Below are 16,278 nucleotides of genomic sequence, written 5' to 3'. Positions count from 1 at the left end.
GCAAATGCTTACATCACGTGAGAGGCAAAGGAAACCGAGTGTTGTTGTGGACGGGCATCGGAGAGCGACCAAAAGTCAACAATTATAGTGAAAAGGACTTAAATATTGATCTGTGTCTAACCCAAGGTGATCAAATCACTTTAGAATACATTAATTTAACGGCTGGAGTATGGATTTCTTTTACTACTATTATCTGTGCTTTTTGGAGCTTTAAAGTGCTAATCACCATTCACTTGCATTGTATGGACTTAGAGAGCTTCAATATTCTTCTAAAATCTTTGTTTGTGTTCAGCAGAAGAAAGAAAGTCATACATATCTGGGATGGCATGAGGGTGAGTAAATGATGAGAGAATTAACATTTTTGGGTGAGCTGTCCCTTTAAGATGTAATAGGCTAAATATATCAGCTATTGGTTCCACAGAAAAATAAAATCATACAGGTTTTGAAAGTGATTGAACACTGACATTTTGGGTGAACTCTCCATTTAAACCAATGAGGTTTGTATGAAATAAAAGCATACGTTTTCTAGATTTCTATTCCTTTGGTGAATAGAATCCATGTCCCGCTGACAAGCTTGCTTCACTTCATCTATTTTGCTACTCATCTGTATTTTTTCATCTTCCTTCCATATTTCCAACTGTCTCTTAAACTCTTCCTGCCTTTGAATGAGCTCTTTTTCCTAGAGGAAAAAGAGTTTGAAACAATAAATGATATACACACACACACACACACATACATATATATATATATATATATATTTATATACACATGTTTTATATTGGCCTGAGAATATTTAACATGTGTTTGAACATGTTGAGTGCTCTCTAACCTGTTTGGCAGTGTAGTCTTTCTGCTGTGTCTCCATTTGGGACGTGACCAGTGTCAGCTGCTCCTGTAGTTTGTAGATCTCATCTTGTAACTTAATGGTCTGAATTTTTTTCTGATTATCTGTCAACAGCTCTGGAAAGTGTGAAATGCATGAATCAAGTAAAATACAGACAGACATTATGTAGTGAACATGATACAGCACATGGAGTGAACTCACTGATGTCGAACTCCGTTGGATGTCTGCGCTGCATGTGACTTTGCAGGAACGAGGGGTTCATGAAGGCTTTCTCACAGTGTTGGCACTGTTAACAAACAAAATCAGGGTTTTTATTAATTTATGTGTCATCTGTCATAATTTACTCACCCTCATGCCATCCCAGATGTGAATGGCTTTCTTAATTCTGCAGAACACAAACCAAGATTTTTAGAAGAATATCTCAACTCTGTAGAGCCATGCAATAGACGTGAATGGTGAACAAAACTTTGAAGCGCATAAAAGCACATAAAGGCAGCATAAAAGTGATCCATAAAACATCAGTGCCTTAATCTGAATAAATCTGGTTTAGTTCCGAAGTGATCAAATCAGTTTTGGGTGGGAACAGAAAAATATCAAAAAAATACCTTTTTGCTGTGCAACTTCTCAGTGCAGTCTCAAGGCATGATCATGTTTTCAAGCTCGATTAAACTTCTTAGTGCTTGACGCATACGCAGAGCACTAGATGGTGCTAGGAAGTATAATCGTGCTTGAAATCATTATCGCCAAGAAGACTGATGATGTCAACATTTAGAGTGCAAAAAGGAAGTATATTTTGGTCCCATCTCACCCAAAACCCCAAAATCGATTGGATCAATTCAGAAGACGTAGATTTAAACACTGGAGTCGTATGGAGTACTTTTATGCTGCCTTTATGTGCTTTTTGGAGATTCAAAGTTTTGGTTACTATTCACTTCCATTTTATGGACCTACAGAGCTGATTTATTATTTTTTAAATCTTAAGTTGCGTTCTGCAAAAAAAGTCATACACATTTGGGATGGCATGATTGTGAGTAAATGATGAGAGGTTTTTGGGTGAACTATTCCTTTAATATCCAAAACGGCAAAAAGCACCATAAACGTAGTCCATACGATTCTATTCAAAGTCATCTGAAGCCATCCAATAACTTTGTGTGAATAACATAGAAAGTCATATGGGTTTTTAAGGACATGAGGTTGAGAATTGTTTCATCATTGTCATTGTTAAGTTATCTAACCTTTTAATAGCACTCAAGCCAAGTGGGTGTAAATAATGCAAATATGCCTAGCAGAATGATTGCTGAAGGTCAGAGTGAACACAAGGCCTGCTCAGGTGACAAACAGTTCCAGGCAGCCATCAGCACAGCTGTCACTCACACTCCACTCAGAAATGATACCAAGAGACACTGTGGGCATGTTGCCATGGAAACACTGGGTGATGCAGGGATGGTGTTACATCTTTTTCCCCATCTACCTCTCGCTGCACGCTCCAGTTCACAGAGACGCAGATGGAGGAGAGAAAATCCATAGCACTGCACATAACATGCCACATTTAGCAGCAAAATCACCCGTCTGGTTTGCTCATTCAAATTTAACCACATTGTCACTGATACCCGTACAAACACACGCTCCGCTGTTTTGTTTTTCCTGTGACAAGACTGCAACAAGAGCCAGACTGCCTGTGTAAGTCACTCACAGTGTGACATAATTGCATTTCTGCACTGACACAACTTCCCAAATCAACTGTGAAATGCAATTATGTGTTAAAAGTATCTAAGCAAACAGGGACACAGGATTGTTGTCACTCTGCAGCCTCAGCAGGTGTTGTAAGAAGATAAAGACATATTGCAGAACTATTATACATAAATATTGCAAATATATATAATATTATGTATAATGTAAACACTGCAACAAATATTGCAACGAAAATGAAGGCTGCTTATATAAACATTTAAAAGATATGCTTGCATTGTGATTTGTCATTATTTTCATGAAAATTAAGCACATTTTAATCCTCTCTACCAATTCTCAGAAGACAACTGACACCATTTGTGGCATATTAGATTAGATTACCACAAAAATGTTTTACGACTGAAATGAATGGGGGTCAATTTTTGACCGTTAAAATAAGTAAAATAAAGGATATGCGTGTAAACATAATTTCAGTGTGATAAAATCACTTACAAACCTTTTCTGTGTAAAGTTATAGCCAATTTTACAACTTTGTTGCCATGACGATGCTATATCAACAAACCCTAAAATGACTGTAAATGAAAATTTAAACAACTTTACAGCTCAAATAACACATAAGTATTAGAAGAATTAATGTAAGTGCTTTTATAAAATTATTAGCTTCACATTTCTGTTTAAACCCTCCAAAAATTGGCCACATTCTTTTTACTAATTAGAAGTAGATTTTACTACTTTCTGATTTTTTTATTGATTCATATAGTTGACAATGAAAAACAAAACATATTTACAATGAATCAACATCCCACTACTACCCCTCCCCCTCCCCAATCACCAACCCCACCCTGACCTTCAACGAACATGCCCGTGGTCACACATAAATACACACACACACAAAAATAAATAAATAAATATTATAATCATACACATCTAAAACTATACCTCTCTCTCCACAGCCCCTCCCCAAGAATACCAAAAACGCCAAATAACTGCCCCATTTCCCATCATATGAATCCCAGAACCCCACACTTCTACATGATGCCTCCTCTATAGCTGCCATCCTCCCCATCTCTGCACACCACTCCCGAAATGAGGGCACTCCAGCCGACTTCCATCCCCTTAAAACAATCTGTCTGCCTGTCATAACACTGGTCAGAACCAAATTTTTTTTTTGTTTATCTCCAATATTGATGATCATCCCATCGCCTACAATACAGAGTCTGGGACAAAACAAAACCAGAGTGCCCAACACATCACAAACATAACTCTGAACCTTCAACCAAAATCCTTGGATCTTAACCAAGCAAAAAAACATGAGATGTGTCTCCATCTTCTGATTGGCATTGCCAGCAGGTGGGTGTGTCTTTAAGACCAAGCCTATACAATCTAGAGGAGGTCCAATAGAATCAATGTAAAATCTTAAGGTGCATAAGGTGCACCCTTGCATCTCTAGATACAGACTTGATGTTTTTTAGAATCCTATCCCACATTCCTTCCTCCAATACCAAGTTTAAATCTTTCTCCCATAATCTCTTGATAGAAGTTATAGCTCCATCCCCCAGACTCTGAATTAGCAGGGAGTAATACACTGGTGCCTCATTACCTTTTCCAAAAGCAGTAATCACAAAGTAGTACAGAGCAAATGGTGCAGCTGTAAATACCTAAAGAACTGAGTTCTGGGAATCCCAAAATGTTGAGCCAAATTTTCAAAGGATCTCAACACCACTCTCATATAGGTCTCCGAGTGTATTAACCTCCCTCACAATCTACTCTGACCAGCAGAAAGGGGACTGTGGCAGGGCGGAGGGCGGGGGCCAGGTTGTGATCCTACACACCCGGTCCCGTATTAGGCTAATCAAGCCTCCGAGAGGGATAAAGGTCGACTGCAGAGGATCTTATTTCTGGGGACTTATTAATACATAATTTTGGGTTCAGCCATATGCTTGAGGCAAAATGTAACTAAATGTCCAAATTAAACACTCTGGACACTTTTTTCCATACCGAGTATGCATATGCATAATAATAATGAAAAAAATCTTGGGTAGGCCTAGAAATGTAATCTGGGATGCTTACCATTCCAAAAGAAGGACTCCGCTATGGTATGAAATTGCTTGAAATAAGAGAGGGACATCTACAGGGAGAGATTGTAGCAGGTAGTTGAATTTTGGAATACAATTCATTTTAATAACATTAACCTTCCTGATCATAGATAAATGTAATGAAGCCCACATCGCTTGAAAACCTTTTTATTAAGGGGTAAAAATTAACTCTAAATCGAAATCACACAAATTTGCTGGGAATAAAATGCCTAAATACCTAATGCCCTGTTTGGGCCACTGGAAGACGCCCAGCTGAAAAGCCATCGCTAGGCCGTATACAGTCAGAGCCAAAGCTTTTTGTGGGGGAGCTTGTGTTCCCACTAGACCATTTTACCTGGCCCGCAAAGCCATTTGAGAAATAATTTTAAAAGCAAATAAATGGCCTTGATTCAACTAACCTGAAATAAAAATTCCTTTCAAATAATTTTAAATGATAACAACACAAAATATTGTATAATAGACAAAGCTTTTTGGTGTGTAAGCATGTAATGGAATGCGTAAATTAATTTACATTACATTTATGCATTTGGCAGACGCTTTTATCCAAAGCGACTTACAGTGCACTTATTACAGGGACAATCCCCCCGGAGCAACCTGGAGTTAAGTGCCTTACTCAAGGACACAATGGTGGTGGCTGTGGGGATCGAACCAGCGACCTTCTGATTACCAGTTATGTGGTTTAGACCATTACACCCGCAAATAATTTTATAAATACTCCAGTGGCCCTTAATGGTAAAAAGGTTCCACACCGCTGATTTAGATGCTGCTGTTAGGTGGCTGTCCTTCTCCTAGCAACCACATTAAACACCAAGTGTTTTCTTGGCAACAGCTAGCCACAATCAAGTGCAATGCCAACATGATTGAAAACAGCCGATCATACAGCTTTATCATCATTACAGTGGAACAAATCTGATAGATTCTCCAGAGAGAGAATTTTCAGACATAAATGCAGTATGAACAGGATCAGGGGGAGGGGGATGGGTGCTTAGATTTGTTTCCTCCACTAAAGGCTCTTTTATAAGTGGGGTAGAACTCATTGTCATCAGCTGACACCATCTGTTCCATTTGCCAAATCCTGAATACTGAGTCCAAAAAACAAAGCGTCTGGTGATTAGATAATCCTGGAACAACCTGCAGACCTGATTATGGACTTAAGTGTTAGACAACACTTAATTTGGACTACATCCAAATTGGCCTATTCTTCAGGGTTCAAAAGGCACATACTACGCTGGAAATGATGAAGTACATACTTCAAAAGACCCCATGAAATCAAAATTGGATTTGGTTTGTTAGCTTTGAAGGCATCTATTTCCTAGTATATGCCTAAAAATTGACAAAATAAACTTTTAGCCAATTAAAATTAACAGTATTTATCTTGAATGAGAATGCCCCTACCCCTGCAACCGTCCAGCAAGTAGCAAATCACGATTTGTGACAAAACTAAATTAGCAATTTATAAAAAGGATGAACCCTTCAATGTATCCCTCCCCAGCTTCCTGTTTCAATAGGAAATATGTCAACACAGGAAAGACAGCTGCACTCATAAAGCCATTTTATGTGGTATTTAAGTACGAGTGAGTCCACTTTATTTCATCTTCTGAAAACACTAGTGGTTGACAGATATGGTTTTTTTTAATGGCCAATAACGATATCCAGAGAGCAGAGTGGCCGATCTTAACCCTTGGTTAAGAATTGGATTTAAAGATTTCAACCTAAGTGTATGCAGACTTCTGACATCAACTGTATTATTTTGTATTATATTGATCTGTTTCTCATCCACACCTATCATATGGCCACATTTCACTTCCAATTTTTGGGTGAAGAATCCCTTTAAGTTCGCAGTCTTTTAGCATTGTCTTTTTGTCAGATTTTCAAATACCGTTTTATTTTAAATCAAAGTTTGTAATGTTGTGATTCACCTCAGAGCTAGATGGTTTAGTTAATGGATTAGAACACTTTTCTGAATGATTTTATGATATCCTTGAAGAAGAAATTAATGGTAAAAATACTTCCAGAACCAAGACGGCAGAGAAAGTGGGCAGGCACAAAGCACTTCTCTTGTGTAGCACAAGGGTTTATGTGCAACATTAGCTCAAATGCATAAACAGATGCAAAAAAATCCACCAAAAATAGTATGCAATCCAGGCACTGCTGACATATTATGAATATACTATGATTTGGGATGCACCAATTCTCTTGCATATTTGTTTGCAAATTGTGATTCAGCCTTATTGTTGGTCCTTCACACCAACAAAAGGTGACAAACACCTTTTCCCTTCCATATACTGGGATCAATGAACTGTGAGACTAGTGGAACAGAGCTTTGCCTTGGGGGGAGGTGACGGCGACAATAAAATTGCTAATACACACATTCACACTCCAGCACGGCTGCACAGACCTTGTGGTAATTGGCACTGATGCCCGCACTAAACATGGCTTGCTGAGAGGTGATGATCTTCTTCCTCTGCTTCAGTTCCTCCTTTAAGGTTTTGGCATCCTGGGATATTTTCTGCAGCTGGACGCAGAGCTGCTCCCTCTCCTGTCTCTCTGCCAGCAGCCTCTCCTCAGCAGCCTGCAGGCTCATGCTGAGGCAGTCCTGAGAGTGGAGCAGGTATTCCACCGTGAGCTGGGCCAGCCGGAAGAGCTTAATCAGGGCCAGATCCACGGGACTCTGACAGCGGTGGCAGCGTTCAACCTCCAAGTTGCAGAATGTCACCGCCGTGACGTGTTCCTGTAAAGTGTGGAAGTCCAATTCACTTGCCACCCGGTCCACATCCACGGCATTGATCCGCCGCCAGTCAACATTTTCACAGCGGGCTCGGAATTTGAAGGGTGGGGGGATGCTGGTGGATGTAGCAACTCCAGATGAGGTAAGGTGTCCGGACATGGCGGATGTGGCTGCTGGTCTGTTCTGGCTGCCTGAGGAGGGCTGACTCTGCGGAGAGCTCAGGAGGGATGGGATCCCTGCTGAGGAATGAGTTCCCGGAGGATCTGATGGGTATGGGTAGTAAACGTTGTCATAAAATGGCTGCAGAGGAAACAAAGAACTAGGTGAATTCTACAAGGAAGGAAACCTAAAGTCCAATGACATGTCATTTAAAGGGATAGTTCACCCAAAAATAATAATTCTACAATCAATTACTCACCTTCATGTTGCTCCAAACACAAAAGGAGATGTTCGTTAACTTCAGTCACCATTCACTTTCATTAAGATGCAATGAAAGTGAATGGTGACTGAGGCTAACATTCTGCCAAACATCTCCTTCTGCGTTTTACACAAGGCAGAGAGTAAAACGAGTTTGGAACAACATAAGGTAAGTAAATGATGACAACATTTTAAATATTCTTTGACATCCGCAAGAACACCGCAATTTCTTTTCCAATGATTACACCGCTGCTGCTAAAAGGTTACTAGCTAATATCAACAACATGTCCGCATGAATATAATCATAAAAAAGGTAATATCCAACAACGACTTCATTTCATCGACGAAATATGGTAAATTCCACCTTATTTTGCTGATTCGTGGTGTCGGTTGTCTCCTTACCATCTTGCGGTTTTTGTCAAGTCTTGCTGAATGATCAGAGCGGCGCGCGGCACAGCAGTATCAGCGCGTCCTGTCCGTTTCTATGGAAACAAGAGCGCGTGTCCCAGTTTACACAGCACACTGCAAAACAACAGAAAGCAGGAAAGTGCACGTGAATAATACAGTTCTTTTTATGAACCAAACCAGACACCTATTTAACACACTCTGACACAAACGATAAAAAGAAAATGTTTTTTCCTTTGTTATAATTGATCAGTTTTCTCCTAAACATTCTGGCAACAAAGTAACAGGCTACATTTTAAAACTAATTAACCGCATTTTGTATCAAATATCGTTTGGAAGATATTAAAAATATTGGAACATGAAGGCTGCTATATTATAAGAAAATTATGGTTATTTCAAGTACCAAAAAATAAAAAATTCTTATCGAGACACTTTTCCTCAAAAATGCGTCCGAATTTTACTTTTGATCATTATTATTTTGTTGTTGTAATTATTCTTATTCTCAATTGTTATTATATAGTACTTTTTTACCCTAATTACAGCAAAACACTTTAAATTGTATTTAAATCAGCGTAAAATAAAGGCAGTAGACCTACAACAAACACTACTATATCGTTTTCGCATTGCAGTAATGAGAATTTGGGGGTATAAATTTGCTTCATTGCCATGATTGTATGTTACACTGCAACAAATGTGTATGGTTGTTATTTCATGTTTTATGAGGACTCTTCTTTCGGGTTGCCACCTCCCGTATTAAAATATAAAATGATGCGTCCTGTATCGAATCAATACAGGACGCGTTTTGTCCCGTATTTAAGCTAGTCAGATGGCGTCACTGTGAAATCTTTCCAGATCGCTAATTTAACATTGATATAAATTGGAAAATGTGCCTATGGTGGGTAAATGACCGTCCGAAAAGTCCACAAATTGTGCTAAATCTGTGTATTCTACGTACAATATGATCAAACAAGGTATGAATACAATCACTTACGTACATAAATATGACAAGCTCATTTTAGGAACAAATTGGGGACGCAAGCAATCCAATGTTTAGGACAAGAGCGTTAAAAGTGGAGAAAAGTCCATTGCAACCCTATTATCCTAAGTGATACATACATGTATTATGAAGTTTCTTAACAGCCATTTTTGGAAGCAAAACTTAAAAGTTTCGGTGACTCGCTCATCGGCCACTAAATAACGGGAAGGATAAATGCAATGGCTCTTACCTCACGGCCACACTTTTTTGCAAAGAATCCATTGCAGAACTGCTTAAAAACATCTAATTTCGAAATTTGGATTTAGCATCTGCGATGTTATTCGAGCCAACACTATAAACTTATCGTGATGTTTTCTTAATGCACAAAACAGCAAGCGCAACAAAATGATTACCCCCCAAAATGTGTGAGATCCAGGCCGATGTGACGTCAGCGCACATTCCTGGCGCGAGCCTCGTCTCATCTCTGCGGCTCGAGGAGGGGGAAGGGCGGACGTTGATTTAAGAACATTAATCACATCAACAACAACATCAACAAAAAAATAAATAAATAAATAAATAAAATAAAATAAAAAACATCAGCACAGTCGGGTTGTTCTTACGTAAGTTAGGACGTAAAGTTAAGGGCTTAGTAACTACTAGTTAGTGTGTAACTAAGTGCTTAATTTGGTGGCACCACTGAACAAGCGGTAAGGTCGTAGGCTCTCCGTAAAGTAATGCGTAGTCGCATAATATGACGTTTACCTGTATCGATCCAATAAACAGCCTTGACATGTGTACGAAGAAGCGTTAAACAGCCGTGAATTTCAGTTTGATCTTGTTACGGTTGATGTTCAAACCTTGTCTGCTCGTGTAACTGTCAGCTGTAATAAATTAGATCCCCATTAAAATACGATATGTAATAAAAAAAAAGATTTCATTAATGGTATATTTAGCCTATGTAAATAACAATATTCAATTACAATATCTAAAACGAATAAGGAACAATACATAAACAATTACCTATACAACAGGCTGGAAAAATGGACATGAATTAATTTTAATAGCTATATATATAATTACGTACATAAATATGACAAGCTCATATATATGCTATGTTGAAACTTGACACCGTACACACACAGGTAAGTGCACCGTCAGATCGGTTCCATGCTGAAGATGTAAGTTTTTATATATATTTCTTTCTTTCTTTCTCTTAAATGTAAACGAGTGTACATGTCAACATCATATATGTCACGCATTATATGAGCTCCTTTATATCATGAAATATCAGTTATTATGCATTTTTTATTCCAACCGTTACTCCTGGTCGGAGTCTGCCGTAAATATTTAGTATATACGTAGGGGTACACTGTAAAAAAAGTCCTGTAAAATAACAGTAAACTACTGGCAGCTGTGGTTGCCAGCATTATACTGTAAGAATACTGTTGTTACCGTTCTTGAAATTAACAGCAAGATACTGTTTTTGACAGCTACAGTAGGCCTATACAGCTGCAATTTAGCTTCATATTGCTGTTAAATTACTTACTGTGTTGTTGAAATTAACAGCTATGTTCCCAGCATGCACTGCGGCATGAAGAATTTACTTAAATTTGTATTTGCTGGTTTATTTTGATGTTATTTTTGTAGCAGTCTAAGATACTTATATTTTAATGTTCAGCTTTTACTTTTTTTATGTAAAAGTTTGTTTGTTAATTGTCACCATTGTTGCATTTTGTATGCCGAGAGTTGATATCAGTGTGTCTTGTTAACAACTTCTGTTATTCTGTAAGTTCATAAAAACTAAATTAATTTTTCTGAAACATGTTTACTGTTTTTACCTCTCCGGGAACCAGCACCTTATCGTGGTGGAGAGGTTTGTGTGCCCTTATGATCCTGAGGGTTGTGTTGTCTGGAGCCATGTGCTCCTGGTAGGGTCTCCCAAGGCAAAGTGGTCTCAGGTGAGGTGCCAGACTAAGAATGGTTCACAATGACTCATGGATAAAACGGCAAGAGGAGGAGTTACCCTGCCCGGAGGAAGCCCGGGGCCCCCGTCTGGAGCCAGGCCCAGATGGAGGGCTCGTCGGCGAGCGCCTGGTGGCCGGGCTTGTCACGGAAGCTACGTGGAACCCCGAAGAAGCGACGTGGAACCCCCCTCTACATCCCTTGGGCCCACCACCCATTGGAGGAACCGCAGGAGTCGGGTGCGCTGCCATATGGGCGGCAGTGAAGGCCGTGGGCCTCGACAGACCAGACCCGGGCAGCAAAGGCTTGCTGTGGGGACGTGGAATGTCACCTCACTGGGGGGGAAGGAGCCGGAACTAGTGAGGGAGGTGGAGCGTTACCAGTTGGATCTGGTGGGGCTTACATCGACGCACAGTTTTGGCTCTGGATCCGTACTCCTGGATAGGGGATGGACTCTATTCTTCTCTGGAGTTTCCCAGGGTGTGAGGCGACGGGCGGGTGTGGGGATACTCACGAGTCCCCCGGCTGAGCGCCACTACGTTGGAGTTTACCCCCGGTGGACGAGCGGGTCGCTTCCCTACGCCTACGGGTTGTGGGGGGGGAAAACTCTGACTGTTGTCTGTGCATATGCACCGAACAGCAGTTCAGAGTACTCGGCCTTCTTGGAGACCCTGAATGGAGTCCTGAATAGGGCCCCAGTAGGGGACTCCATAGTGATGCTGGGTGACTTCAACGCACACGTGGGAAATGACAGGGACACCTGGAAAGGCGTGATTGGGAGGAACGGCCTCCCTGATCTGAACTCAAGTGGATGTTTGTTATTAGACTTCTGTGCTAGTCATGGATTATCTATAACAAACACCATGTTCGAACATAAGGATGCTCATAAGTGTACGTGGTACCAGAGCACCCTAGGCCGAAGGTCGATGATCGATTTTGTAATGGTGTCGTAGGATCTGAGGCCATATGTTTTGGACACTCGGGTAAAGAGAGGGGCAGAGCTGTCTACCGATCACCATCTGGTGGTGAGTTGGGTCAGGGGGTGGGGAAAGACTCTGGACAGACCTGGGAAGCCCAAGCGAGTAGTGCGGGTGTACTGGGAACGTTTGGAGGAGGTCCCTGTCCGTGAGATCTTCAACTCACACCTCCGGCGGAGCTTTTCAGGCATCCCTGCGGAGGTTGGGGACATTGAACCGGAGTGGGCAATGTTCAAAGCTTCCATTGCCGAAGCCGTGGTGGAAAGCTGCGGCCTCAAGGTTTTAGGTGCCGCAAGGGGTGGTAACCCTCGAACACTGTGGTGGACACTGGTGGTCAGGGAAACCGTCCGACTGAAGAAAGAGGCCTTCTGGGATTTGTTGTCCCGGAGGTCTCCGGAGGCAGTTGCAAGGTACCGACAGGCCCGAAGGGCTGCGGCCTCGGCCGTGAGGGAGGCAAAGCAGTGGGTGTGGGAAAAGTTCAGAGAAGCCATGGAGAAGGACTTTCGGTCCGCACCAAAGTGCTTCTGGAAAACCATCCGCAACCTTAGGAGGGGGAAATGGGGAACCATTCAAGCTGTGTACAGCAAAGATGGGATGCTGTTGACCTCAACCGAGGAGGTTATTGGGTGGTGGAAGGAACACTTTGAAGAACTCCTAAATCCCAACACGCCCTCTATGGTAGAGGCAGAGCCGGAGGATGATGGGGGATCAGATTCTATTTCCCTGGGGGAGGTCACTGAGGTAGTCAAACAACTCTGCAGTGGCAAAGCCCCGGGGATTGATGAGATCCGACCAGAAATGCTGAAAGCTTTGGATGTGGAGGGTGTCATGGATGACACGCCTATTCAACATTAGCGTGGAAATCTGGGACAGTGCCTAAGGAGTGGCAGAGCGGGGTGGTGGTTCCCTCTTCAAAAGGGGGATCAGAGAGTGTGTGTCAACTACAGGGGTATCACACTTTTCAGCCTCCCTGGTAAAGTTTACTCCAAGGTGCTGGAGAGGAGGGTTCGGCCGATTGTCGAACCTCGGATTGAAGAGGAACAATGCGGTTTTCGTCCTGGCCGTGGAGCGACGGACCAGATCTTTACTCTCGCAAGGATCCTGGAGGGGGCCTGGGAGTATGCCCATCCGGTCTACATGTGTTTTGTGGATCTGGAGAAGGCGTATGACCGGGTCCCCTGAGGAGACTGTGGGAGGTGCTGCTGGGAGTACGGGGTGGGGGAATCCCTTCTTAGGGCGATCCAATCCCTGTACGTCCAAAGCGAGAGCTGTGTCCGGGTCCTCGGCACGCAGTCGAGTTCATTCCATGTGGGGGTTGGTCTCCGCCAAGGCTGCGCTTTGTCACCAATCCTGTTTGTGATATTCATGGACAGGATATCGAGGCGTAGTCGGGGTGGGGAAGGTGTCGTGATTCGGTGGGCTGGGGATCTCATCGCTGCTTTTTGCAGATGATGTTGTCTTCATGTCATCATTGGTCCGTGACTTCAGCTCTCACTGGATCGCTTGGCAGTCGAGTGTGAAGCAGCTGGGATGAGGATTAGCACCTCTAAATCTGAGGCCATGGTTCTCAGCAGGAAACCGATGGAGTGCGTACTCCAGGTAGGGAATGAGGTTTTGCCCCAAGTGAAGGAGTTCAAGTACCTGGGGCTTTCTTGTTCACGAGTGAGGGGACAATGGAGCGGGAGGTTGGCCGGAGAATCGGGGCAGCGGGGGTGGTATTGCACTCGCTCTATCGCACCGTTGTCACGAAAAGAGAGCTGAGCCGAAAGGCAAAGCTCTCGATCTACAGGTCAATTTTTGTTCCTACCCTCACCTATGGTCATGAAGGTTGGGTCATGACCGAAAGAACTAGGTCATGAGTACAAGCGGCCGAAATGGGCTTCCTCAGAAGGGTGGCGGGCTTCTCCCTTAGAAATAGGGTGAGGAGCTCAGTCATCCATGAAGAGCTCGGAGTAGAGCCGCTGCTCCTTTGCGTTGAAAGGAGTCAGTTGAGGTGGTTTGGGCATCTGGTAAGGATGCCCCCTGGCCGCCTTCCTAGGGAGGTGTTTCAGGCACGTCCAGCTGGGAGGAGGCCTCGGGGAAGACCCAGGACTAGGTGGAGAGATTACATCTCCACACTGGCCTGGGAACGCCTCGGGGTCCCCCAGTCAGAGTTGGTTAATGTGGCTCGGGATAGGGAAGTTTGGGGCCCCCTGCTGGAGCAGCTGCCCCCGCGACCCGACTTCGGATAAGCGGTTGAAGATGGATGGATGGATGGATGTTTACTGTTTTTGCTTTTAAGTTTTTATGTGTGATGCATCACTATTTAGTGCCATTTGACAGGTAGGATCAGATATTCAGTCTGACTTTAGATTTTTTCGTCCAACTAGCACAGTGCATCAACTCTTGTTTTACTTAAACACAAATTGACTGGCTTGAAGTACATAATATAATAATAAAGGTCTGAGGTGCCAGATTAAGAGCACACTAATCACCATAATGGTGACTTCAAACAAAACTACAACACTAATTAAACTAAGACTTCTATTAAGTCTTCTAATAAAAACTTTTGTACAAGTTTTTGTTAAATTATGGGTATTTCACCATTATAACCCACAATGCAGTGCTATGCTCTTATTCTACTGTGTACATGTTATTGTTGTTGTTTTTTGTTTTTATCATAAAAAATACACTTTTCAATCCTGGCCAAACTGTACATTTAACATGTAAATTGCTTCAAAGGTTGTTTTTTTTTTTTTTTTGACTTCTCATTAGACAGACAAGTGAAGGCAGTTGTGAGATGATAAAAACAGAGGAGTTGGTCAGAAGCATCATGATATACATACACTCACCTAAAGGATTATTAGGAACACCATACTAATACTGTGTTTGACCCCCTTTCGCCTTCAGAACTGCCTTAATTCTACGTGGCATTGATTCAACAAGGTGCTGAAAGCATTCTTTAGAAATGTTGGCCCATATTGATAGGATAGCATCTTGCAGTTGATGGAGATTTGTGGGATGCACATCCAGGGCACAAAGCTCCCGTTCCACCACATCCCAAAGATGCTCTATTGGGTTGAGATCTGGTGACTGTGGGGGCCATTTTAGTACAGTGAACTCATTGTCATGTTCTAGAAACCAATTTGAAATGATTCGAGCTTTGTGACATGGTGCATTATCCTGCTGGAAGTAGCCATCAGAGGATGGGTACATGGTGGCCATAAAGGGATGGACATGGTCAGAAACAATGCTCAGGTAGGCCGTGGCATTTAAACGATGCCCAGTTGGCACTAAGGGGCATAAAGTGTGCCAAGAAAACATCCACCACACAATTACACCACCACCACCAGCCTGCACAGTGGTAACAAGGCATGATGGATCCATGTTCTCATTCTGTTTACGCCAAATTCTGACTCTACCATCTGAATGTCTCAACAGAAATCGAGACTCATCAGACCAGGCAACATTTTTCCAGTCTTCAACTGTCCAATTTTGGTGAGCTCTTGCAAATTGTAGCCTCTTTTTCCTATTTGTAGTGGAGATGAGTGGTACCCGGTGGGGTCTTCTGCTGTTGTAGCCCATCCTCCTCAAGGTTGTGCGTGTTGTGGCTTCACAAATGCTTTGCTGCATACCTCGGTTGTAACGAGTGGTTATTTCAGGCAAAGTTGCTCTTCTATCAGCTTGAATCAGTCGGCCCATTCTCCTCTGACCTCTAGCATCAACAAGGCATTTTCGCCCACAGGACTGCTGCATACTGGATGTTTTTCCCTTTTCACACCATTCTTTGTAAACCCTAGAAATGGTTGTGCGTGAAAATCCCAGTAACTGAGCAGATTGTGAAATACTCAGACCGGCCCGTCTGGCACCAACAACCATGCCACGCTCAAAATTGCTTAAATCACCTTTCTTTCCCATTCTGACATTCAGTTTGGAGTTCAGGAGATTGTCTTGACCAGGACCACACCCCTAAATGCATTGAAGCAACTGCCATGTGATTGGTTGATTAGATAATTGCATTAATGAGAAATTGAACAGGTGTTCCTAATAATCCTTTAGGTGAGTGTATATATGTTTCAAAATGTCACTATAGCTTTCACCAAGATGATATCACGATTTTAAATGTTAATTTTCCCATAATGCCTTGCATAGAACAGCTATTTACTGTAAAACTAGTCACTTCACAGAGAGCCTACACTTAACAG

The 16,278-nt window shown here is 42.3% G+C and overlaps 1 protein-coding gene across 3 annotated transcripts in view; it reads right to left on the bottom strand.

Annotated features, from left to right (window-relative positions):
- The window catches only part of LOC127653667 (cilium assembly protein DZIP1-like), a 30,273-nt gene extending 20,576 nt beyond the window's left edge, over positions 1-9,697 (bottom strand). For 2 of the 3 annotated variants that reach the window (XM_052140431.1, XM_052140433.1), the window contains exons 1-6: positions 9,406-9,584; positions 8,177-8,296; positions 7,028-7,657; positions 1,046-1,130; positions 830-960; positions 521-679 (exon numbers count right to left, since the gene is read on the bottom strand). In XM_052140431.1, the coding sequence (XP_051996391.1) occupies positions 521-679; positions 830-960; positions 1,046-1,130; positions 7,028-7,657; positions 8,177-8,179 (1,008 nt within the window). In that variant the 5' untranslated portion in view covers positions 8,180-8,296; positions 9,406-9,584. Of the gene's footprint in view, positions 1-520; positions 680-829; positions 961-1,045; positions 1,131-7,027; positions 7,658-8,176; positions 8,297-9,405 lie in introns of all 3 variants that reach the window. The other variant, XM_052140432.1, reaches the window with a different exon arrangement.
- Between the last annotated feature and the right edge of the window lie 6,581 nt (positions 9,698-16,278).

Source organism: Xyrauchen texanus, chromosome 13 (assembly GCF_025860055.1).
Source record: "Xyrauchen texanus isolate HMW12.3.18 chromosome 13, RBS_HiC_50CHRs, whole genome shotgun sequence".
NCBI lineage: Eukaryota > Metazoa > Chordata > Actinopteri > Cypriniformes > Catostomidae > Xyrauchen > Xyrauchen texanus.
This window is presented reverse-complemented; position numbering and strand designations above follow the sequence as displayed.